This window comes from Ctenocephalides felis, unplaced genomic scaffold (assembly GCF_003426905.1).
Source record: "Ctenocephalides felis isolate EL2017-DRISC unplaced genomic scaffold, ASM342690v1 CF-g0.4_SCAFFOLD_01170, whole genome shotgun sequence".
Classification (NCBI taxonomy): Eukaryota; Metazoa; Arthropoda; class Insecta; order Siphonaptera; family Pulicidae; genus Ctenocephalides; species Ctenocephalides felis.
This window is the reverse complement of record NW_020537324.1, coordinates 6,115,621-6,142,934: the sequence shown is the minus strand read 5'-3', so window position 1 is coordinate 6,142,934 and position 27,314 is coordinate 6,115,621. Positions and strand designations below refer to the sequence as shown.

The 27,314-nt window shown below is 28.7% G+C and overlaps 2 protein-coding genes across 2 annotated transcripts in view; one reads left to right on the top strand and one right to left on the bottom strand.

Moving 5' to 3' along the window:
- LOC113368081 (autophagy-related protein 13 homolog) overlaps nucleotides 1–14,266 on the bottom strand; it is a 154,853-nt gene extending 140,587 nt beyond the window's left edge. The window contains 3 exon segments of the mRNA XM_026609645.1: nucleotides 11,894–12,242; nucleotides 13,764–13,798; nucleotides 13,801–14,266. Coding sequence (XP_026465430.1) covers nucleotides 11,894–12,242; nucleotides 13,764–13,798; nucleotides 13,801–13,924 — 508 coding nt within the window. The 5' untranslated portion in view covers nucleotides 13,925–14,266.
- A 3,804-nt stretch (nucleotides 14,267–18,070) lies between these two features.
- LOC113366100 (fibrillin-2-like) lies at nucleotides 18,071–26,948 on the top strand. Its single transcript, XM_026607651.1, has 17 exons — nucleotides 18,071–18,137; nucleotides 19,499–19,679; nucleotides 19,928–20,070; nucleotides 22,105–22,233; nucleotides 22,317–22,442; nucleotides 22,802–23,074; nucleotides 23,142–23,291; nucleotides 23,357–24,937; nucleotides 25,029–25,214; nucleotides 25,275–25,481; nucleotides 25,543–25,660; nucleotides 25,728–25,864; nucleotides 25,932–26,071; nucleotides 26,165–26,267; nucleotides 26,535–26,563; nucleotides 26,636–26,710; nucleotides 26,871–26,948. Exons 1-17 carry the CDS (start codon nucleotides 18,071–18,073, stop codon nucleotides 26,946–26,948), a joined length of 3,723 nt encoding a protein of 1,240 aa, XP_026463436.1.
- Nucleotides 26,949–27,314: the final 366 nt, after the last annotated feature.

The following is a 27,314-nucleotide window of genomic DNA, read 5'->3' as shown; positions in this document are numbered from 1 at the left end:
ACGTAGATGCTCTATTTTATGCAAGAGATAATTTGCAATGCACCTTTGTAATAGAATAATTAATAAACATTAATATAGATTACATAAAAGAATGTTAAAAGATCGATAATGTTCCAAATCGGATTTTCTCAACATCTCTATAATTTTTTAAACAAATAAAGTTGTAAGTTGTAATCACTTCTTTACTTTTTATTAGGTTTTTGTAGAAATCGAAAATAAATATTGCAATGTTAGATATGAATAGATGGCGCTATTGTATTGTATGAATGTTAAAATGAATGCTAGTGTGGGCATACAAGTTTACTATGTATGATAATGAAGGGTAATTCATGTAGGATGAGAGCAGTAGTGAATATTAAGATCTTATGTAGGGACCAAGAGCGTAATTAGTGTTAATAAATGAATAAAAAGATCAGAAAATTTGAATAGAGGCCAGACTTAACATTTGGTTTTCGTAAATTCTATAACTCGTTTACTGAAATTCAGTTTGGTAAATTAAAAGTTGTGAACTTCAATATGCAAACAATTCTTATTTTAATGCATATTTATATTAAATAAATGTATATTTTTATAGAAAATTATAAATTTTAAGAAAATGTATACAATTCCAGCTTAACTTTGTATTTGCGCCCAAGTTATATGCACACATTAACAATGTTTATTATTAATTAAGTAGTAACAATTTTAAACGCTTTAATCTATTAATTATAAAAAAATTCAAAATGATCAATTTTAGACAAAAACTGGTAATCACAATTTATAAAAAAAAAGTCGCTTATGTAATATATGGACATTTGGTAATTATAGACATTAATTATTCTTGAACTGGTGATAAATAATTGCTAGTAATAAGCAAAGTCAATTAAGCTGAATTTTATATATTTGAAAAAATATTAACCATTTTTTGTAAAGAATACTAACTTATAAATAATTAATAAAAAATAATGATAATATAAGAAGTATTTTACATACTTTACATACTGATATTTAAAACGAAATATTTGCAAATCTCCTATGCAGGATAATATATCATGAAGAAATTTTTTGAGTACAAAAAATGCTGTGCTCTTATTGAAATGCTAATGATTTTTTTCACTATGTGTAATGCTTTACTTATAATAAACCAATATTAATTGTTATAGCAAAATGTCAAAATTAAATAAATTACCAATATGAATGATGATAATAAAAAAGGTTACTAATTCATCACAGGCATTATGAATGCTTTAACAAATGATAGAATTATAAATCAACGAGCTTAATCAACGATCTTCCGTTCCTAATACCAAAAACAGTTAAGTACTTGCGTAATTATATACATTCCATCATGAATGATAGATATAATTCGGTTGGCCTAGATTGAAAGTTCTCGATTGATGTCCTCTACTGGAATGATATACGAATAAATGCATCGCTATATTGATTGGATTGACTTCAATAATGCAAAGGCATCGATTTATTCAAATAGGGCCAATGGCGTTTTAATATTTTAATAAACTTGTTTGTACTGCTTGAAAGATATATTGTGATAAATCATAGAGTCGGCCAAAGCGCCAGTGTAATGGATACAAATACTATAATTGAAATGAAGTTACTTTCACATTATGAACTAATACGTTGCTAAAATTTTGAGAAGTGCTACTGAAGACCCAAAGAAGAATAAAGAAATTAATTAATATGTCGTTTTACTATTCGACTATCAAGATATATGGATAATAATGCCATATAAGTACAAATATCTCTTGCAGCTCGCTTTCTTTTCAGGCATCTATTTCCTAGTAATTACATAAGTAATAGCTTCGTTTTATTACACTATTATTATACTGTTGAAATGCAATCTTATATAAAAAAGTACAATTAATTAACAGTTATTTCCATTTAAGATTTAATGGCTATCAATTAACATCAAAGGTGAAGAAATTTAATAAAATATGTGATTTATTAACCATGCAGTAGTATTGCTGAAAGTTGATTGGCTTGAGAAATATTCCACTAGAAATTGTGCAGTGATTTTGGCACATCTAGTAAAATGTAAGAAATATCAATATGTTCTTCATTTTTTATTAAACTTTGCAACAGTATTGTATTCCACGTGCAATCAATCGATTACCTCTAAAATAAATCGATTTGCTGAAATAATTCGTCAAGCATATGAATAAATGGAGCATAAAATTAAACCAATCAGTTTAAAGCTAAAAATATATACTACAATAGTACTGTGGGAAATGAATATTGAGTACTTGAAAGACAGCCAGACAGTATTATTTTACGAGTTCATTTTATGAGTTTGAACTTACTATGAAAAGCAACTATAAATCAAGCAATCGATCAAAATTAGACCATTAAGTCGAAATTTCATTTTCTTCTTTGCTATGGTAGTAATAAAATTATATGTAAGAGTAGTAAAGTTATGAAGAATTGTGTAATAACGTAGCAGCAATATAAAAAACGGAAAATGAATAAAATATAATCTTTATAATAATGGGTAGTACTGCCCTAGGGTAGATCTGTGAGCTGAGTTAAACTCCAACTCGATTCATGGAAGAATAGTGTGAGGGATTTTCCATTGCCTGAATTTGGAAAATAGGCTATTTTCAATTGAAACATTTTTAGAACGAGTGAAAATTGATATCACAACTGCATGATACATCGCATATATATTGGGCAAAATATATAATCCCAATACTATTCAGATTCACGCACATAATCAATAAAGACTTGAGAAAACCTTAATATTGCTTAAAAAAAAAGGAATTAATTATTTATTATTAATTAGTCCCTGAAGAAAAAAGAAATAAATCATTAGTTATGATATTTTCATGATACTTACAAAACATAATAATTTGATAGCATTGAGGGCTGTTTATATTAAATTTGATGCATCTAATAAGCTTGGAAAAATATGTTAACAAAACCTAAAAACGAGAATTGTGTTTAGAGCTACAAGTTGGAAGATTGTGCAAAAATTTGAATAGCTAGCTGTATATTATTTCCATGTCTATACCTGTTGTGGTCTTTATTATACGAGCTCTCCTGCAATAAATTCAGTATGTACAGAAATAAATAAATTGTATCAGTTATATTCTCAGTCCAAATAATAACTGGATTTGCAGACGATACCATCTCGACTATATGGCGCACGATCCTACTTGCAGGATTTTGAAGTGAACCAGTTTCTATTTCAACTTAGAAAGCTAGGTAAAGTTTTTCTTTAGAACTTGTTATCAGATAGGTGAAGAAACTCTAAAGTGATTGTTGAACATAAAATACTATTTCATTTGTACATGTATTCATATGCGACAGTAGTCAACAATAATGCAAAGCTATCGTCAGACAGAGGCACACCCATTTGCTCGTATCGCCAAACGGCTTGTGGGTGTGACAAATATTCAGCAAACTGAGAAATGTCGAAACAAATAAATCACAGTCTGTCTTCGATTTTATTGACTTTTCACATGTCAGCGAACAGAAACTTTCGTAAAAAAAAAACATATCTGGAAAATCGTACGAGTGGTAGGCGAGACACAAAAACAATCACTTCCCAAACTTGATTTTTCATTCAATCAACCCTCTGATGAAATATTAGGGTGAAGTTATGTTACGGGTCTATCTTCGTATAAGCTGTTAGTTACAAACTGTCAAAAAGCTATGCCTTTGCTTTGAGATCAGGCATTTCACACATAAAACTTAACCAAAAATACGTCCCATCGTCAAATAACAATTTTATCTAAGTGCATCTTTCTGATGTCTCTTTGATATCACATACGTGAAGTTAAATTTTATGTGGAAAACGCCTGTTCGCACAGTAAAACACAGCCTTTTGTTCGTCACTACTAATTCATATGTAGATAGTCCCGTAGTAATGTAGAGTTACTCTAAACCTAGCTTCCCATATAGTTAAATTGTACTAGGAAACTCCATAGTTGTAAATATAATATTTTGCAATACTTTGCAGCTAAATATTTCAAAACAAGTGATAAACAACAACGACAATGATATCATATCAACAGTATGCATTCTATGAATCTATTTTATAGATATGTTAAATCCGCAGTCATTAAAGCAAAAATGTTGTATATGCTTTCTATAAATAACTGCATTACTTAAATATGTGATAAAAATCGTGCAAAACCAAAACAATTCTTGGAAAAAATTAGAATTCCGCTCATTACATAGGTGTTACAAAACTATTTGTAAAATTGCAAAATTCCATGAAAATAATAGTATTGGTAAAATTGCAGATTAAGTTATTGAATATTTTACGGGGATAGAATAATCATATTTGTCATATTTCATATAATCAGCACGAAATATAAACATACCAGTAATAAAGTGATTTATAAATAAACGTAAAATTGCCCATAATTTCCTAATTATATAGTTGTTGAAGAATGGATGCGAATAAAATAAATAATTTGAACTAATTGAATAGCAAGTTATTTATATAAGAAGCTATAAATTTCTGTAAATCTATATACTCTTGTATATAAATTTATAATGTAGAATCTAATATTGGGGCTTAGGGTCAATGAAAAACCCGAATTTTTTCAAAAAATCATTATAAAATTTATACGTTTCGGCCACAATTTTAGCCTTCATTCAATGGAAAACTTGAAATATTGAAAATATTAGTTTAAGCACATTTTCCAATGAATGAAGGACAGGACTATAAACCTAAAAGTATAAACCTAATAACAAATTTTCAAAAAAAAAAACATGCTTTTCGAGCGATTCATTGATCTGCTCACATCAAATTCAATACGTTGCATTTAAAAAGTGAAGTGCACTAAACTATCATTTCAGACATCAGACAGCACTTTCCAGACATACACGTTGCAAATAATAATCCCATTTCAGAAGTGTCTCAACCAAACGATTCGCAACGTTTTGAAATGTGTTCGTAAATAAAGCATATAATGTGGAATAGTAATGCTTGAATACAAATTCGTCTAAAACACAAAGCAAAACAACACAGCAACATGATACGAACTGTAACAACCGCCAATAAAAATCTTTAAGTGGCCTCTCTTGGCTTCAATGAAATTGAATGTTGAAAATCTCGATTCTCAAACAGACATGGTAAAAAACTCAATATTTTGCCTCTTCAATTATCAAGCGATTTTCAGAATTCTATATTGCAATTATCTCCTAAGTCCTTTCTCAGCCTTTGCAAACATATGCCAAACTTTTCCAATTGACAAAGTTACCATGTATTTGTAGAGAAAGTCAAACATTAGTTCGGAAACCTCTGCCTACACAAAATCAAGTCGCGCGTAGGCCTCACGATTTAGTTTTGTTGCAAAACACTGCACGTCAGATGCCTGCAATGAACAACCTACAAATGTATCAAAAGACTACCCACAAAAGGAAAGGAATTCAGAGCACTCACACAAATCTTATTTAAGTTTCTTTTTGTACTATAAACTAGATAAATGAGCATTAAATCCATCACGTCTTACACAGTTGGAGTATTAAAACAAATCACCTCAAAGGAAAAATTTAATTGAACCAGAAAAATAGTTACACAAAAATATCAGCGCCTTATACGAAAATATATACAAAAATAAGTGAAATAAATTTGTATACAATTCTAATATTTGCGTAAGAGTAAAAAACAATCCAAGTCGCGGCTACGTATAAATAGAAAGATCATGAAGAAATTCACCGCAATTTATTCTACTTTACAACTGTTGGGAAGGACAAATACATTGTTAACCAATTATCATTGTACATTTCAAAATTGCTTCATTTGGTTAAGTAATAAACATTCACAGGTGTGTTTTTATGGTGCACATGTATAATTTATTTTTTATATGAAATTCTTAGGTGTACGTGGAACAGTAATAAAAGCCTGGATCTGGCAATTACAAGGTATCCAAATCAAGCAGGCGTAGAATCTATTTTCACTTGAAAATACAGATAAAAAAACCGTTTTCGAGAGAATATACCCCTTTAGGACATTTACAGAAAAGTGAAAAAAATATAGCAATAATAAAAAGGACATTCATCAGATTGCCTCCTATAAAAGCATCAGAAACAGAAAGAAACTCTATTAGCATAAACTGCTAAAAGCTAGAAATTTAGATACAAAGATCAAAATACGTTTCCAAGCAAATATATTCCTTCAGGCATCAGAAATAGATAGAAAGACTATTACCTCTTCAGGGCATTTACAAAAAAATACATGTTAATAAATGCTAAAATAGAATCAGAGATAGAAAGAAAAACTATTAAGACATACTTCTAAGAGCTAGAAAACAAGATGTAAAGCTAGATCAAAATACGTTTCCAAGCAAATATACTACTTTGGGACATTTGTTTCCAAGCAAATATACTACTTTGTGACTGTTACTTCTTCAAGACATTTATGAAAAAAAAAATATGATAGCACTTATGAGAAGGACATTTAACAGATTGGCTCCTAAAAAGCGCCAGAAATATAAAGAATAACTATTAGGACAAACTTCTAAAAGCTACAAATTTAGGTCTAAAGCTTGATCATAATACGTTTCGAAGCAAATATACCCCTTTGAAAATCAAAATTAGGAAGAAAGACTAAAATTAGGAAAAAAGACTTCAGGGCATTTACGAAGAAGTAGGAAATATTATAGCAATTTTGGAAGACATTCATTAGATTGACTCCTAAAAAGCATCAGAAATAGAAAGAAAAACTATTAAAACAAACTTCTAAGAGCTAGAAGACTTGATGTAAAGCTAGATCAAAATACATTTCCAAGCGAATATACCCCTTCGGAGATAAAAATTAGAACGAAAGACTATTTCCCCTTCGGAAAAGTGAAAAATATGATGAAAATATGAAAAGGACATTCATTAGACTGATTCCTGAAAAAGCATCAGAAGTACAGAGAAAAAATTCTAAAAGCTAGAAAATTGATCAAAATACGTTTTCCAGCTAATATACCCCTTCGGGAAGCAAATTTAAGAAGGAAAACTATTACCCCTTCAGGGTATTACCAAAAACTATAAAAAAGACAACTATTACTTCTAATAGCTAGAAAAAGAGTAATCATTGGATTGCCTTCCACCATAGAAAGAACAACCATTAGGACAACTTTCTATAATAGATAGCAAGTAAAATACATCACAACAGAGCTTATAGAGCACTTAGTTCTGATTCAAAAAAAAAAAAAAAATAGAAAAAATATACAACTCTATTGAATATGTTCTCAAATCTAATTCATTTAGAAAAACGTGGAACAAGCATAAAAAATAAAATAATTTATTTATAAATTAGAAGTAATATTCTTCATTTTCCAAGTTTCGCATAGTTCAATCGTTCAACGCAATCGTTCAACGTTTCGCTGAACAATCTTTGAAACGGGCCATAAACTATGGTCAGGCATGTTACATGGCCGCGGTCTAAGTTTAGTCTACTGGTTAATTGCCTTCGAACGCTTAATTTACAATGCACAGGTATCGTAATAGTAAAATATAAGGTTCTTTGTTGTGTAGACATGACTGCATATGTAATAATTAATAACTGAATAACAATATATTACAAGCCTATAGGAATGTTTGTGTCAGCGTTCTGATGTTTATAACAATACTGCATTCCGCACTGAACATGCTATATATGTGCGACGTTGCACATTTGCGATAGGAGGAAAATTGCATATAAAGTCACGTTAGTAAATGAATTATGGGATCTATATCAAGATACGTGATATAAAAATTCCATTTTATTAAGCTCTAAATATTTTTATAAGTTTAATAAACCTCACTATACATGCATGCCCTTAAATTCTCCATCAGCTATCCTTAAACGCATCTAGATTCTAGGCATTATCTCGAATATTTTGCAAATACCCTAATCCAAAATCTGAAGCTCCTATTTTTTCTTAAACTTTACAATCACCTGTAGGACTAATTACCATCTGTACAAATTATTTTATTCTTAACTTCATTTAGGTATGATATTTTTGTATTATATTTAAATTAGTCTTAAATATTATCATATATTATAAGTCCTAAATAAACTGATTATCATATATTAAAGGTATTGAGTGTTCCATGGTTAAGCTCGCGGACTCATGTCGACGGGGTCGTGTGTTCGAATCCAGCTCTAGACAACCTGATATCGTGTAGTTCACTTCATCTCACATTATTCTCCTTGCCCTAACGTAGACTACCTACATTATAAGACCTACGTATATTATAGGATTACCTACTCATAAGTATTATAATAATTGAATTTAATTGCAATTATTCTGTGGACTATGGAATAAAATAAATCAATAATGATTTCTATTAAAAAAACTAATAATCTGTCTTTTTTCTTAAAGCTTGTATTAAATATAAACTTTTTTTTTAAATATAAACCAAATTAATAATTTTTTCCACTAGATGATAATAAAGTCCCAAAAAAAAACTGAAATCAACAACTTCGATTCGCTGGGACATATAGACAACTTTTTACTATAAAAGCTTTCTGAAATCAATCTACAAGGAAGTGACTAACTTTAACCAACATTCCAAAGTTCAGTAATATTATAAATAAACTTGTCACACTGTGTAATATGTCCATCACAAATATTTTTTTTCAGTTCCACGATTTAGTTACTTCACAATGGTATTTTGAAGAAAAAACATCATTGAAATAAGACATAGATTTGCAAAACATAAACAAGTCCAGCTGTGTATATAAAAAGTATAATATATTCAAGTTTTTCTCATTACTGGCAGAATGATCATTATTACGTACGACAAAAATCTTACCTGTATAAAAACGTCATCGAGATATTACTTACATATTCAAAGATAATAAAATGTTAAAATTAAGTATAAGAAAATATATTGTTGAATACTATGTGTGATTGAATATAATTGCAGGAAGCTCGTGTAAGTGAACAAAATTATGAAAATTTATTTAAATTGACAAACTAAACGCAACTATTTTTAGTCACGATTTAAAAAATAATTTATCATAATAATTGAGTACCTACCACTGAATGATATAGACGATTTAATATTCTTTACACAGAAAGAACTAATATTTCATAAAAAATATATTGATAATAGTTAGAAAAGCGTTTATGCATAAAATTTATGGAACTTTATTCAAATTGATTAAAACATCAAAATAAAAAAAAAACATTTTAAGAGACGATTTAAGAATTATTTGGTTGTAGGAATCGAGTAGGACTAAATATTATTGAATATAATAGTAAGAGAACCATTTGTAAAAAATATGATTATATCAATCAAAATCCAAATCAATAATAAAGCTATTTTAAGATACGAATTGTTTGATTATTAGAGTCGAGTAGCTCTAGAGGATTTGGTTATTTAAATATTTTAAATAAACTAATATAAATAAATTTCAATTGCCAATAAGAATATTTGATCTTAAGAATCTGGATAATTTATAGGATTAAGTATTATTTTTAAAATAATGAGTAGTCATTGATGCAAATGAATTTCAATTGTTTATAAGAATATTTGATCATCAGAATCGAGTACTCAAAGTTGACTTGTTTGAAATAACTGATGTAAGTTGTTTATTGACTTTTTTTAATATGAGACGAATAGAGACAAATTTTTGTATGAAGTTTTTAGTATGAGAGGAGAGTAGAGAGCTGTTCAATTTAATCTCCATCATCACATTGACTTACAGAAACTATGTATTCTGATTGAGAATTCATTTTTTTTTTCATTTATTTAAATAAAATAAATTAAAAATGAATTAATGAATTAATCCCAATTAAAAGAAATTATTTCTTATATACTCTTAATAAGAAATATAAAAATTTAATTTATAATTTTTATTTATAACAAATGTATACAAGGTAAAAATGTTTGTAGAATATTCTTATATGATAAGTGAAGCCAAGAAAAAGAAGTATTTTACTGATGAAAACAAATTTAAATTTCCTAAATGATTTACATTTTCGCTATAGGACTACACCACTGTGATGCTGTGCAGACGACCGCGCCCCTTTACGGGAGATAAAACACATGTGCAAAAGCAACAAAGTAAAAATCGAATAAATATAACTGGATACAGTGACTCATTGTTTCAACAATTTGATATCAAAAGACTGTAGAAATTTTCGATACTAATTTAATTTTTTAAAAATATTATTTGATAATATATACATCAAAGAATTTTTAAATTCTGTGTGCATTGATTGATTTGATTGATCTTAGATCTTATATCCCAGTTTTATTTTGTCTCTTTTTTTAGAAGCGTAGTATTCTTTAAGTTTTAAGTTATTGAAGCAAACATAATTAGAAATAATTGGATTTAATTTTTAAATTCGTCTTTTAAAATTTTCTATATATACATTTTAAAACAATCTATGTAAATGATCATATCATCCTAATATTAAAAAAAAAGATAATTTTTATCCTCACTAAAAATATTAAAATCTTTCTTACCGATATAACCCTTTCGATTCGGATGCCGAATAAAATACTTATAAATTCCAGAATTCGCGAGTGGAAAGGGTTAAAATTTGAATCAATAGTACACTCTTATTATGCGATTTTAGGGGCTCAAATCTTACTACATCGTCGTCTTATTTCTATTATTTTTGAGAGTAATCATTGCAAAGCAAAATTTCATATCATCGACAATCATTAAGAAAAGTTATAGTTGCAAAAAGCTATTTCAATATCATTATAGATTATTATAATAATTTTTTATATGACACACTAACTGCAATCGTTAATTACGATCGTTATATCTGCAAATGAATGAATTGCAAAAAGGTTTTTTTCGCAAATTGTTAAAAAATATAAAGGAACTATGATTTGTGATCTAGATATTTCTTATCAATGATTTTGCAAACAAATTAAGGAGGATGAGAAGCCTGGTACTTGTACATGCTGAGAACAAATAGGACAAAAGAGTAATTTTCTTTCGACTGCGATTTATATTTTTCATGACCTACACGTAATGTGATATTCATATGATATTCATGTAATTAGCAAAAGAATAATATCTACGATACGTGATATCTAATTGTAAGTTATATGTCTACAGAAAACGAAACCGCGGGAAATAATTGTACGGTTTTCAATAATATTTATTAGACTTTGTCCCATAAACTATTTATACATAAAACATGGTAAATTGTAGTAAATAATAACCACAGATAATTCAACCTTGTGATTTTAATATATGTCGTACATGCGTAAACGTTAATGACACAATGTCGTTAATATAAAAATATGTATGTATATGAAGATAATTCAATTGTTTCAATAATGCATTCAACTCTCAGAAGAATTTTAAGTCGAAAGACATTTGGATTCAATAAAGTAATTTAAATAAACATAATAATGATAAGCCATGAAATCATTTTAATAATTACCCAGTATAATGATTGCAATTGTAATTGTTATTCATGATGTTGCAATAATTTTTGGGAAAAACAAACATGAAACCAACAAATGCCATAGATATTGCATTGCCGGGCATTTAAACATGTACAGATAAATCTTTATATGGATACATATATGCATAATATTTCAAATGGTGAATGATATAAAGATATAAATGAAAAAATATAATGGGCATCCAACGAGTTATAAAAGAGAAAAACTAAGTTGGGATTAAATTTCTTTAGATATCCATATGTTTCGAGACTCTTCTTCAGTCGACAAAGGGATAAATTATTAACCACAAATGACTAAAAAAAAAAAAACAATAAACACAAAACTTGAATAGCAGCCATATTTGTAAAAATAAGAAAAATATATATTTCATTTGAAAAATTATTTTGAAATTAAATGTAGCCCACAACATGGTGTGTGAAACAAAGTTAGTTTTCTTTTAACTGGATGGACATCCGTTGAAATTTATATGAATATATATATATATATATATATATATATATATATATAATGAATGTATTCAATTACCACTTACCCAAATTATGGACTTGTGGCTCTCCTTTATATATTCGATAGTATATAACATAAGAATCTGGACCCTGCCTTCGTGATAACTTATAAGCAGGTGTGACTCTCGTTACAGACACAAGTGATTTTAACAAAATACCCATACGATTATAAACAGTATATTGAACTCTAACCAATGGGTCACACTGTTCTGGCACTATACCCAAAACCCAAGTTTCAAGAATCATTTGATCACCTTCAAGTGTTCTTAATGATATTTCTATACATATTGGTAGTTTTGCTGTGCCTGCTTCGTTTAGAAGAGCTTTCTTGGCTTCTGCGAGCACATCGGGAATGTCTTGAATTGCAATATTAAACTGAAAGAGAAAAAATAGTTGAAAGTATAAAAGACTCTTATATTTGTTAATAAGTGGCATTTTGAATGAATAATTACAATTGTAAAGAAGTAAATATTTATTTATTTTATTACATAGACCACAGCGTAACTCCTTAAGGACTTACACATATAATTATATAATACAATAAGGTAACAAATGAAGAAGTTACTAATCAATCATTAATGGAAAGGAAATTGGATCGGACCCATTCTGTAAAAGCAGTGCCTTCTACATGGGGTTGTTAAAGGTAAAATAAAAGGACTAAGAGGATTGGGACGAAGAAGCACAGGAGCAGGAAGTATAGAAGCAAAAGTGTGAATAAGAATATTTACATATTTTTTACATGGAACACAGAGTAGCTCTTGAAGGACTTAAACATACAATTGTGATATTACAATAAGGTCACAAATAAAGATGTTATTAATCAATCATTAAATAGAAAGGAAATTAGGACCTATTCTGTAAAAGGAGTGCCTTCCACATGGAGTCGATGATGTTAAAATAGAAAGACTAAGAGGATTGGGACAAAGAAACACAGTAGCAGGAAGTATAGAAGAAAAAGTTTGAAAAAGAATATTTATTTATTTTTTTACATGAACCACAATTAGCTCCTAAAGGAGTTAAACATACAATTATGATATTACTATAAGGTAACAAATAAAGATGTTATTAATCAATCATTAAATGGATAGAAAATTGGATCAGATCAATTCTGTAAAAAAGTGCCATCCACATGGGGTCGATGAAGGTAAAATAAAAGGACTAAGAGGATTGGGACAAAAAAGCACAGGACCAGGAAGTATGGAAGCAAAAGTTTAAAAAGGAAAATTCATAAGAGTGAATAAAAAGTGATTTATGGTTATAATTGTAAAGAAGTGAGTAAATATTTATTTATTTTATTAGCCCACAGAGTAGGTCCTAAAGGAGTTAAACATACAATTATGATATTACTTTAACGTAACAAATAAAGATGTTATTAATCAGTCATTAAATGGGAAGTAAATTGGATCGGACCCATTCTGTAAAAGGAGTGCCTTCCACATGGAGTCGATGAAGGTAAAATAGAAGGACTAAAAGGATTGGGACAAAGAAGCACAGGACCAGGAATTATGGAAAGAAAAATTCATAAGAGTGAATAAAAAGTGATTTATGGTGATGAAATGGTAATGGGAATAATGAACAAGGGAGGGACATGGAATCTTTCATTTGTGGTGCTCTCATACAATGCACCAGCTTTCCAGGCAGACTACTGTTTATTATTATTATTTTAGATAATATGAATAAATTTGCTGTGTCTGCTTCGTTTATGCTCTCATAAGCTCTTATAAGTTTTCTTGGCTTTAGGGAGCACATCGAGAATGTCTTGAATTGCAATATTAAAGTGGAAAAAGGACATTGTCAATGTAAAATTTGCATTTTTTAGTAAGTGTCATCTTACATGGATATGATTACAATGGTGAAGTAATGAATAAATATGAACAAATTTATTTTTATATTTACCCAATCAGTGCCTTGTTGGGGTTTACACTGTGTAGTAACTTTTCTCCAAGCCTGCTCTGCACAATAATCTGTGCAGATTTCAAAGCTAAAAACTTTGTGAATTTATCTAAGTCCTTCTTATCCTGAGCACTTAATTTAACAGTTGCCATTGTTCCACACATCAGCAAATAAAAATCCTGAATATAAAAAATAAAACACCACACTTACGAAAAACAAATCAAATAATAATCCTGATTAATTTCACATCACATTTTAAACACTTGAAGATTCTCATCGGTGTTAGACACATAACAGACATCGCACTGACCTTGCCTTTTAGAAAAAAGAAATGTGAAATTGTAAAAGTTAATACCACATTAAACCGACTATGAAAAGATAACCTTTTGCCATGGATTAAACTTGCACAATTACTTAATCGAGTGTTGTGCTGTTACACGAGATAATTTTTAGAACTGACGCAACAAAATGCATGAATTTACTCGACTCGAAACTCGAAAGGAAGCAGCTGTCAATGGTTGAATACTCAGAGAGCGTACGGGGCGACGAGATGGCGCGTGACTGTCACGCCGTCGTGGGAGAGGTTTGGAGGTTGGCTATACTGGTGGCGAGCTCTGTACTGGACTTTTAAATGTCAGATTAAACTGCTTAATTCCAGGCGATTTGTTTATGAATACTTTCCTCTATTTCAAAACGTGTTTACATAGAATTTTTATTGTGTTTATATGTATTTTGCCTTGGTTTCCGGAATACCTTGTCGACTTCCGCAAGTTGGCATCCGGCATCATTGGAGTGAACTTCATACAAGGAAACTTACACTTCTCTTTTTGCTAATATCCTTTTTTTAATTTCAGGCAATTTATTTACGAATACTTTCATTCAATTCATAAAGTATTCATATTTGAATTCCTTGTATTTATAAGTATTTAATATTAGTGTCCGTAATGCCTAAGCATTTTTTGCAAGTTGGTCACCTGCATCAGTGGAGTGAACTTTGTACAAGGATAGAAAAAACTCATTTTTTGCTAATATCCTTTTTCGAAATTTTCGGTAAACTTGAAAATTTATACAATTTATTTTCAACTACTAGTAAAAAACGGAAATGAAAATTTGTATATATCTTTACGATTTAGGGGGCGTCCATGGATCACGTGAGGTTTTTAGGGGGAGGGGGGTTTGACAAAATATCACGTGGGGAAGGAAGATGTATAGTAAGATATCACGTGTATTTATTTTTTAACTGATTTCTTTAAAAAAAAATGAAACACTTTCAAAAAAAAAATAAAAAAATGTACAGTTTTATGTATATTTGTATTTTAAAAATACACGTGATGTTTGGTGGGGGAGGATGCGTAATTTTGAATATCACCATGTATCACCAAGGGGGAGGGGGGTCCTAAAATCCATATAAACTCGCTCACGTGATTATTGGACGGCCCCTTCTGATCTTCTGAACATTTTGCATGACTTAAAAAAAAATAGAATGAATGTGTGTGTAAAATCTATGTATGTATGTCTATATGTCTGTTTGGATATATATTTTCGTTTATGATTTTGAGAACGCGGATCAAACGATTTAAATTATTTAAAGAATATAAATTATTCAAGGAATTATTCATTCATTGGCAAAAGGCAGATTCAGCCTGGTTCAGCCATTTCTAAGATATGGGGCAAAAATGCGAAAAATGTCTAATCAAAGATAAATGAAGAATGTCAACTCAGTTTTTGATAAATCGGAGTCGCACAATTTGAATGACTCAAAAAATATGTCATTTCTAAAACTCACCTCTAAAACAGCTGTGCAGCGCAATCGCTTTGAAAAAAATCAAAATTTCCAAATTAAAAAAAAATTTTTAATAATTTCAGAATAAAATATAAGGATTTTATAAATATTCCAAACTTCTTAAAAAATAATTAATCCAAGATTTTCGAACAAAGAAACTTCTAACAATCAGGATTTTCCAGCTTACCAGGATTCAATACCAGGATAATTCAATAACGATCAGTAAAGCATAAGATCTCTACAATATTATGTTAAGATTTTTTTTCTAATCTTCAAGTAGTTGCCTCCAACTTTTAATAGGGATGGGATGATTGTTGAAATCATTGGACTAAGCGCAAAGTTGATCTCTAGTTCTCTTCAAGTGATCTCCAAAGCAACACTTGCTTCTTGAGCCAAGGTGCGCTTTGATATCTAATATATAAATTAATATTTTTAAACACGTTTGAAAAAAATAATAAAGTATACAAACGAGTACAATTTGTTTTTCCTCGCAAAAATGTCGCGGACGAGTTCAATTTTCATTATTATTGTGTTGTTCGCCAACGTAATTGAAAGCTCAGGTAAGTGTAAACTATTAGATCTTTTAGAAATACTGAAAAAATTTAAGATTAGATAATCTAATCTAAGTTTGTTTTTTTAAGTAAATTATTATTTTTGTAATTATAAATATGCAACAGTAGATTGATTATCAAACATATAGATACAGTTGTTATATCACTAGAAGCAAAATATTTAAAATGCAAAATATTTAGCTGTACACATTTAATTTATTTAAAAAATGAATTAAATTTTATACACAAATTTTATCAGCAATACAATGTTCCGTTTGATATTTTATCCATTCATGATTTACATTATAATGGTTATTATTATTATTGACATAATATTTGGTAGTTTTATTTAAGAACAATCATCTAAAATAATTTATACCAAATTCACAAAATACAGTTTTTGTATTCAAATTTCAAAGCCAATATTAAGTTATTGTTGGTAATATAAATTTTAGCTGTAGGTACATTATGGCATTTTCTTATTATGCATTATTAAAGTTGCTGTAACAAATTGGTCGGCACGTTAAGATTGGATGATTTGCATCGTGGACATAAAATGCACAATAATAATAAATAAATGATACATTCTCGATAAAAGAGTGATATCGTGCCTATGTACTGAAAATGATTGCAATCGAGCTTTCAATATTATTTTCTCCATGATTATATACATAAATATGTATGTCTTCGATTGGAATTTTACTAGCACTCGTTGAATTAACCGTTTTCTTTAAGCCTGAGAGGTTCTGGCAAAATTTTTAAAATATCATTTGAATGTAATCAAAATTTTAAATATCTTTGTAATTTTCCAATAAATATCTTTATTGAAATTTAACAAATATTCAAACTTTTTATATAGAGAACATAACTTTGAACTCAAGAATCTTCGGGGTGATCGACTTGATGCAAAATACATAAACTAATTTAATTTACCAAAATTGCCAAAACCACCAAATTATAATCATAAAGTATTTAAATGAGCGTCATATATTTTGCATTTAAAAAAAACGATACTAAAGAGCAGCATAAAAATAAATAAAACAAAATTTATGATATCTGCAAAATCTGATTTTGATTCCTCTAAAATCATGCAAAATTGTTCATATTACACTCCCATTGTTCTACTGACTGTAATTTCGATTCAAAAATTTAATTTTTAAGTAGGTTAACGATGAAATCAAATTCTTTTTGTATGTAGCAAACATTTGTTTATTAAATATAACATGACAATAAATATTTAACGATACTATTGATTGTTGCACTTTTATAGGCACATCAATTAAGAAGAGAACGCTATATTGCTATTGGAAAATACCTATTTCAACAAATTTAATTTAACACTTAAATTAATAATTAAACTAAATTGATATTTAACAGTGGAAATAATCAAATTTACAACTTTATAGTTAGGCATTTTGTGAAAGTGTAGGATTAGTTTTTATTTATCAATGAAAAGTGTGTCAAATAAATCTTGAGAAATTTCCCAGAAAATATAGATTTGTCTATTTTAGTTTATTAGATTTTCAACATGCTTAAGTCGGCTTCTTTGAGCTACCTTGTAAAGACAAACCAAGATAAATAAATGTTAAACGCGCTAAGTAATAAAATTAAGTACACATTTGCTTAAACGTTTAAGAAATTTTCATTCAATTTCATATTTCTAACATTTCAGTATACTTGAACAACATAAACCAAAAGAAAAAATAGACAATATTTTGTTTAAAATCTAAAATTACAATAATTAGGGGTTTCAATATAGAATAAAAAAATGATTAATAGGTGATTGGATACAAATTTCCAGATGACTAAATTATAAGGAAGTAAAAAATAATTGCTCAATTCGTTTACAAGTTAATCTTCTTATTTTTTCAGATGCCTTCGAATTATGTTTTAACAAGCCGCCCTCAATTAAAAATGGATTTTATACTTTAGAAAACCAAACAAGTGTTCTATATAATTGTAATAAGAATCACAAGATGAATGGGCCATCTAGAATTTCTTGTATAAATGGTAATTGGACAGAACCTCCTAATTGCTTAGCAGGTAATATAAACATATACAAATCTATAGATATATGGTAATTTAAATGCATCAATGTAAACAAAAACATTTCGACTTTAAGGATTGTATGAAGAATAAGTATAATTACAATATGTCACAATGACTACAAATATTTATTGCATTAGACAAAAAAAATGCTTACTCATGTACATTTACTGGTGCCTTTTAACACTTTATATTGAATTAAAGAGTTTCAAGAGTATTTTAATAAAATTCTCAAAATTAGGCAATTTTAAATAAGTTATCATCATTAGCAAATATTTTATTATTTATGAAATGGAATTCCATAAAATTAATGTTTTACCATACATTGCTAATATGAACGGTTATGAACTAGCTAGGAATAAATAGCACAAGGCCAATATATTTTAGTCTTTCTTTTGCAAATTGATATTTATTGTCAAGTAAGATGCATCTTAATTATTATTAATAAAATATTGAAGTGTTGCAATTAATATGCCACCAATACGAACTTTGCACAATTAGTTTAGTTGCTTTGAAATATTTAGGCCAAAGTTAAAAGATTTGGTGACCATAATTCGGAGGTCTCACCACTTGAAATAATTGATAATTGATCTTTTTTTTAATTTAGAATAACATTTTCTTAGTCAAACTTTCAATTGATTGCAATCCTAAAAATCTGCTGTCCATATCCAGCATTTTTGAAAATTGCTCCAACAATTTCAATAGTCAACATTTATCCATTTGATTAATACCTCTAAGACTCTTAATTGCAGAAGCAAAAAGTTCTTTACCTTTGAACTTTTCAATATGCAAAATGTATATGTGTAAACGCTATGAATAATAAATGCATTATTCGAACTCGTAACATGATTAAAGTAACAACAAATTATAAGGTAGCTAATAATGTGTTAAAAGACATCAGAAAATTTAAATGGGAAAGCACAGCATTTCTGCCTAATGCAATAAATACATGTAGTCATTGTAATTATATTTTGGTGAATTGTTTAGATTCTAAATAGATATAAATAATTGTAGAAAAAAGCACTCAAGCACTCAACGTTTTGTTCACTCGTAAGTTCAATTTTAAAAATTTACAACGCATTTTATATATTTAATTATTTGCTTTCAATTCGTTTTAAAACACTTTGCTAAATTTATATAATAATGATTAAAATAAACACATAAGCTATTAGAAATCTTTCTTTACTTTTTAATGTGTTTTTAAACACTCTGTTTAAATTAATGACTCCTATTATAAATAAATTTCTTGTACTTAGTGTATGTAGTGTTAATGAAACTTTAGTAATAATCAATTTCATATAAAATGATTTTTGGCTGATGTATATTTTTTAATATGTTAATTTATTTTATGTTTTCAGATGAATCCAGAATCAAAATTCTACAACGTAGACGAAAGATTCTTCGAGGAAAATTAAGAAAAGTGTTAGAAGATAATACAATAGATGATGAATTCGCAAAATCATTAGATTTGACTTGCGTTCAAAAACAATTGATTCGAGCCCCAGAAATTGCAAATACATTTTCTGTAAAATATTCAAGGTAAATAATAATTGATTTTCTAATATCTAATTAAATTAATTACTATTACAATATACTATAAACTCTATTTCCATTAAGAGTGATCACTATATTATTACCCAACAGACCTTTCTAACTTTATTTCCTTTCATGAGTCGCTTTTAGTTAATAAGATTTGTTCCTTTAATGAAGATAATATGCAACTGTGCACAATATTATTAACTAACTGACAGTTTTATGTGTCATTATTTATGTAAAACATATTGCAGACGAAGACGAAACTCAAAAGTATTTATTACTGCAGTTTACTCTTGTGCAAAAGGTTACGAATTGCGAGATGTCGATAAATTGTATTGTAGCCAAAAACATTGGATTGGGAAACGACCAGTTTGTAAAAGGATCGAAAATAAAGGTAAAGTAAAAGATTTTCTTAAATTTTTAATAAGAATTATAATTTGTCTTCATTAGACACTTAAGAGGCATCCTTTAATCACGTGATCGATTTTTAAGGATTTTTGACCTCTTCTCTCTTGGGGTAATACTTAAAAATGACTTCCCACCCGTAGTGCCTAAAAAATCATAAAATTTTGGATTATAGAAAATTTTAGATTTTTGGAAAATTTCGGATTTTTGATAAATTTTGAATTTTTGAAAAATTTTGGATTTTTTAAAAATTTAGGTAATAAATAAATAAACGTGATATTTACTGGATCCACTCCTCCCCCCATCTGATATTTCATGTTTTTTTGTCAAACCCCGTTTAAGACTCTTGTGATTAATGGATGACTCCTCAACAATTAGGACAATAAATTTATTTATAATTGATTCTAAAAGAATACCCTTTATTAGACCTTATCTAAACAAACAAAATATGAAGAATTATAACATTTAAGTATGGTAAATAGTAGAAAATTTCACAAAAAATAAACTTAAATCAAATTGCATGTAAAAACCACTTATAGTATTTTTTCAGTTAATTCAAGGAGTCTAGACTTTCAAAAAAATGTGCAGTTTAAAGTCGAGCAAAAATAGTTTTTTTCAATTTACGTGAATCATGTGATGGTCATAATGATATTTCTCATTATTCAAAAAGTTTTTAAAGCTTAGGGCGATATTCCAAGTATAACGGTCAGTTGTCATTGGCTGTATAGTTAAATGAAGAATTGTTCTTGATGGATTTTAATCTGGATCAATTGATGCAGTTATAGAATGCAATAGTCAGTTATTTAGATTTGTCTTAGATTGCTAGTCTTGGATTCTCTCTAGTATCGTTATATCATTTGACATAGTTGTTTTGTGTATCGAAAAAAATACGGGAGAAATATATGTATTAAAATAAAAATAATCGAATAATAAATAACGATTGTAAGTATTGCACATTTGTTATACACACTTTACTGAGTATTATATGATTTTGATTTATACGGTTTAGAAGAATTTTTTTACATTTATCTGTTTACCCTGAATAGATCACATTTTTTATATTAAAATAAAAAATAGTAGGTATTATGTACTTGATGCTTGTAAAAAATTAATCACGTAAGTTCCGTTTGTCCTGTGTACTCTTTATTTTCTGCAACTTTGCACATGCAGTATTAACAATATACATGAACTATATAAATATAGGTGTAAACTTCAAAATGTTGAGCTAAGTTGTTCTGACATTAATTTATTAGTTAAGTAATGTATTGACACGCCTTTCTATATAGAAAATCCTACGCACATATAACAATCGATTGTAAATATAAAAGACAATATTTAATTTTCTCATTGCTTCTAGTCTATGCACCGCAAGAACTCATTAAATCATATTACTAATTCACTTACGCATTTTATTTTATAATTAATATAAATATATTTTTACATATCGATATCAATTATAATACGAATAAATCAAAATTCCGTCCAAAATCAATTATATTAGCTTCGTCTATCCCGCGTGACAAATTGAATAATTTGATGGAAGATAAAGTGTCTTTGATTCTAATCAGAATATAGCCAGAGGTCATTATTTATAAACTGCCGTGAAATTCTTTGATAATTTCTATTAGAGACATTTAGAATACGAATTCGGACTAATGGTCTAATAATAAATGGTTTTCACATATGAAAGGAAGGGTATAATATACATGTGACACGAGAAGTAGATCATAAGTAATACTAATTTATATAATGACCAATTTTTATGGACTTAGGCAAGGTAGATCGTTAAATAATTTGTTGCCATCAAGTATACCATTGCCATTAGGTACTAAGTATTGATTTACATGATTTATCTTGCATTATTGAACAAATTTTTGATTGTAAATCACTATAGTAGGATCAAGAGTATTTACACAATCGCTAGTGCAAAATTTTAATATGCTAGCATTTTTACACTCATCTTTATTTCTCATTTTTAATGCATCATACTATTTTGTGTATATTTTTTTAATATTTATTGCAGATATTCCAGAAATTTGTGACCAAAAACTGGCAGGTTGTGAACACAAATGTGTGCTCCAAGAGGGTGAACCAGTATGCGTTTGCTATGAAGGATTTGATTTGGACTTGAACGATGGAAAATCTTGTATTGGTAATCATTAGTATATTTCTTTAAAATGAAATATTTCCACTAATTTTGATTTTGAATTATCTATTACATTTTAAATGTTTCAGACATCAACGAATGCCTTAAGGATAATGGAGATTGTGAAGGCATTTGTGTCAATAAACCTGGATCTTATGAATGTACATGTCCTGATGGATTGCAAGTTGATTCTGTAAATGGGCGTAGCTGCATAGGTAATTTTCTATAATAAATAAGTAGATATTTGTAAAAACGCACATCAACAATGTGGTTTTACTGCTGACTTTTAGAATCATCAAAATTTATATAACTGTGAGCAATAATAGTCAATTCTATCTGAAATTCAACTCATATCATTCAACTATTCTAATAGTAGTAAATTATTATATGAAAATTAAAGAGATCTAGCAAAAAATACTTTTAGAAAGTTTTTTAAATAAAAAAAATTAATTAATGAAATTATTAAGTATTAAACAAAAATTTCTTGTCTATCATTTTTTTCATTGTCTATCAATTATCCTTATAGTTCGATTTAATCTAATTATCTAATTTATTGTTTATTTATTTTTTTCAGATATCAACGAGTGTCTATTAAACAATGGACACGGTCCTTGCCAAGATACTTGCGAAAACACCTGGGGAAGCTACATTTGCAGTTGTGGCCAACGTGAGGGCTTACGCGGAACACGATTGGCCGCCGACGGTCATAAATGTTTGGGCGAAAACGACTGCCTTTCCGGGGCCGCTGGATGCTCCCACAATTGCATTAATTTGCCTTTAGGAAGAGGAGCTTTCTGCACTTGTCCGGACGGTTGGGAGCTTATGGATGATTGGAAAACTTGCCGAGGTAAAAATGATAAAAGATTACTTGAAACCCATATTTTAATACTTAAATTTTTTGGTGTGCATTAAAGATGTAGATGAGTGCAAAAATGCTAGTTTAGCAAATATTTGCTCTGCTGGTTGTATAAATATACTTGGATCATACTATTGCAATGAACAATCAATAATACATGAGGAGTGTTCAGTTGGATTCAAACGCCTTGATAATGGAACATGCGTAGGTAATTTAACTAGCTTATTTTCATCGCATTCAAAATATGTTTCAATAATTATGAATTTTATTTAGACATAGACGAATGTTTAGAAAACAATATCGAATGCCACTATTGCCAAAATACTATAGGCAGTTATCAATGCAAGTGCAACTCCGGATACCAAATGTCTGCTGATGGTACATGTGAAGATATCAACGAATGTTTAGGAGAAAATATTTGCCCCATCAATAAAGTTTGTGAAAATAGTATTGGTAGTTACGGATGCATTTGCAAAACTGGTTATATGAGGGTTGATGATCAATGCAAAAACGCTAATCCATGTGGTACGGACAACGGTGGATGTTCCCATTACTGTGCAACAAATGAACAATATGAAATTCTTTGCAGTTGTCCCGCAGGATACATTTTATCTAAAAACAATAAAATTTGTGAAGATTTTGATGAATGTGCCAACGATATGCACAATTGTGAACAACTATGCATGAATACTAATGGTTCATTTACATGCAGTTGTAGAGGAGAATATTTTTTGCAAAATGATAACACAACTTGCAAGGATATAGACGAATGTGTTGATAATAATGGTGGTTGTTCTCATATTTGCACAAATTTTCTTGATGGATTTGAATGCAAGTGCCCAATAAATTATGAACTTCTTGACAAATATACGTGCAGAATTATAAACAGTTGTTTGGAATGTAATGGAGGATGTGAATATATTTGTGAGTTTAATAAAAATCAAACCACATGCCAATGTCATGATGGTTATACATTACTGGACGATGGTAAATCATGTGCAGACTATGATGAATGTGCACATGACAATGATTGTTCACAAACTTGCATTAATTTAGAAGGATCATATGGATGTACTTGCAATCAAGGGTTCTACTTAGGACAAGATAATAAAACCTGCATTGATATTAACGAATGTTTGATAGACAATGGTAATTGCTCCAATTCATGTGTCAACACCTTAGGAAGCTGGAAGTGCGAGTGCGATTTAGGCCATATGTTATCCTCAAATAATCTAACATGCATTGATATTGATGAATGCATTCTTCAAAATCCTTGTACACATGATTGTGTAAATAAAAAAGGCGGTTATGATTGTATTTGTCCTAAAGGATATACTTTATCAAATGATATGGTAACTTGCATCGATGTTAATGAGTGTTTGCTAAATAACGGAGGCTGTTCACAAATTTGTGAAAATAATTTAGGCTCATACAATTGCAAATGTTATAATGGATACAGTTTATCTAACAATTTAAAGTCTTGCTTAAGGCAAAATAAATGTTTAGAAAAACCTTGTTCTCAAAGGTGCAGAGTCATCAATAACGAAGCAAGTTGCTATTGTAAGAAAGGATATAAATTACTATCGGATATGGTAACTTGTGTGGATATAGACGAATGTGAATTCCAGAAATTCTCCAGAATTTGTGAACATATTTGCATCAATGAAGAAGGCGATTTTAAATGTGCTTGCAACTCTGGTTATAAATTATCAACAAATGGCAAAAGTTGCCAAGATGTAAATGAATGCCAAAAATATCCTAATTTGTGTGAACATCAGTGTGTGAATGCAATTGGCAGTTATAAATGTTTGTGTCCTGAAGATCATGTGGTGCTACCAACTGGCGGTTGTATGAGTAAGACCTCATTCTTGGAAAAGTAACACTTTTAAAATATCATAATAATATAATAATTACAGATTAATAAAACTATCAAATACGTTTTCAGAACAAGAAAAAAAATGTACACAATTAAGCTTCCCGGAAAACGGGCGAATAGATTGCGTCGAAGAAAACTTTGTTCTTAAATGCTCAATAACTTGCACAGACGGCTATGTACTTTTTGGAAAATCAGAACTTTACTGCAACCAATCAATTGGAACATGGAATACTGATACAAATATCGAATGTATTGGTGAGTTTGATTAAAAATATATTTGCACCACATCAAACACTATTTGATTTGATTATTTAGTACCTACAACGTGTCCAGATTTACCAAATTTAGAACATGGAACATTTTATCCCCAGAGCTGCAACTCAGGTAAGCATATTCCTGGAGACACATGTTACTTAGAATGCAAATCAGGATATAAATCATCATATAACAAAGTTATCATTTGCATGAAAAATCACGAATGGAATTATAACACATCACTGATTAGATGTAATAGAAAACAAGGTAAGATAAATATAAATTAGGCCTTTAATCTTGAATACAAATATTATCAAATATTTCGTAGATGGTTTGACTCCGTTTATTATTTGTCCAGAGGATATTAATGTACAATTAAAACCTCATCAACAAATTGCAAGAAATGTATGGATATCAAGACCGAAATCCAATGTTGATTGGTGGAAGTAAGTTGAAATACATTCCATACATTGATTAAAAAATATCAATTACTAAGAATTATTACTATTATAGATACGTGGATTCTTATCCACCGTGGGCAAAACAACTTGTAGGAAATTTTGAACCCGGAAAAACTCTTCTCACGTTCCGGGCGAGAACACCAGCAAGTTCAGAAGTTGCTGTTTGTAGATTTGCAGTAAACGTTAGAGGTAAATGTATTTATATTAATCTTACCTTAATATTGAATCCAGTTTTATGTACTTCAACAATTTTTAGTTATGGAACCATTAACGGTGTTACGATGTCCTACTTCATTTGAGGTCCAACTGAATCCAGGAGAAAAATCCAGGAGTGTTATTTGGCCTGTTCCACAATTTCAACCAACACAGCAGATAATGGACCTTAAAACATCACATGTAAATTATTACAAATATCTATCATAAATTTTATTAATATTTGATGAAAAAACGGATTACCTTTTATATGAGTTTTAAATAAATAAAATTTAGGCACCAGGAACTCTGCTGATTTCTGGACTCCACCATATCCGATACGTAGCAACTGATTTTATAGGAAACAAAGCAGAATGCACTTTTACCATAAACATAAGAGGTAAATTAAATAACAGATTACTTACGATACACATTTATTAAAATTTTATTTAAATTTAATATATACTACTTAAACACTTACATAAAATCCTATTTCAATTTAAATATTTCATTGACGAATATAACATCTAAGATTAATATTTTACATAACATGTAAAAAATTTAAAAATAAACTTAATATATTTATAAAATTTATATAATCAGCCTTATTAGTGAATATTAGTATTTGGCAATTATGTTTAATAAAAACTGTAAATTGTCGTTACAGATAGAAGAGCAATTCGTGACATTCAACAAGTACGTATAAAATTCAAAAATCGCGTAATAATTTAATTTTTAAAATAGTAATATAATTTTGTATGTCAATAGTTATCTGGTACAAGATATAATTTATATCTTATATGCGAAAATAAATCTCCCCGAAAAATCTCTGCTTTGAAAAATGTAAGTATTGAAATACTTTGATTAATGGATTTCAACAATTTATTTCTAAGACATATTTTAAAAACTGATCAAATTACTCGCAATTTTATCTTATTTTGTGATATTAATTTATCGAGTATTTTTTCATTTTGGAATAATTAAAATCAATTTCATTTTGCAGATCAAAAGAACTCCAAAAGGATGTGCAGTAAGACGAATACGAAATTTCCAGGAAAAAAATTTAAATGATCTACACTAACAAGAAATTGTTAAAATTGTATACGATAAAAAATAAATAAATTACTATTTTTACAGGTATAAAATAGGATTAGAATAATGCCAATATTTGGAAAACTAATATAATGGACCAATAAGATGCAACGATAATCTTACATATCTAGATATTTGAAAAAAAATTACTGTTTTAAAATTAGGCAAGATTTCATAATAATGAAGAATAGATACTCACTTTCATTAAATAAAATTTTTTATCATATAAATATGCCTTACGATAACGATAATTACATATAATTGAATACTTAAATTATTTTTATAACTACAGATGAAGATAAAAATGTAAAACATAAATGACATAAGTAGAAATATATGAATACAATTAAATTAT

Excerpts from the sequence above, each read along its gene's own strand:
- LOC113366100 (XM_026607651.1), top strand. The coding sequence starts at position 18,071 with ATGAATGGGCCATCTAGAATTTCTTGTATAAATGGTAATTGGACAGAA. Across the intron at positions 26,072-26,164 it reads TGGACCTTAAAACATCACAT|GCACCAGGAACTCTGCTGAT; the intron begins GTAAATTATTAC and ends AATAAAATTTAG. Across the intron at positions 26,268-26,534 it reads TTTTACCATAAACATAAGAG|ATAGAAGAGCAATTCGTGAC; the intron begins GTAAATTAAATA and ends TTGTCGTTACAG.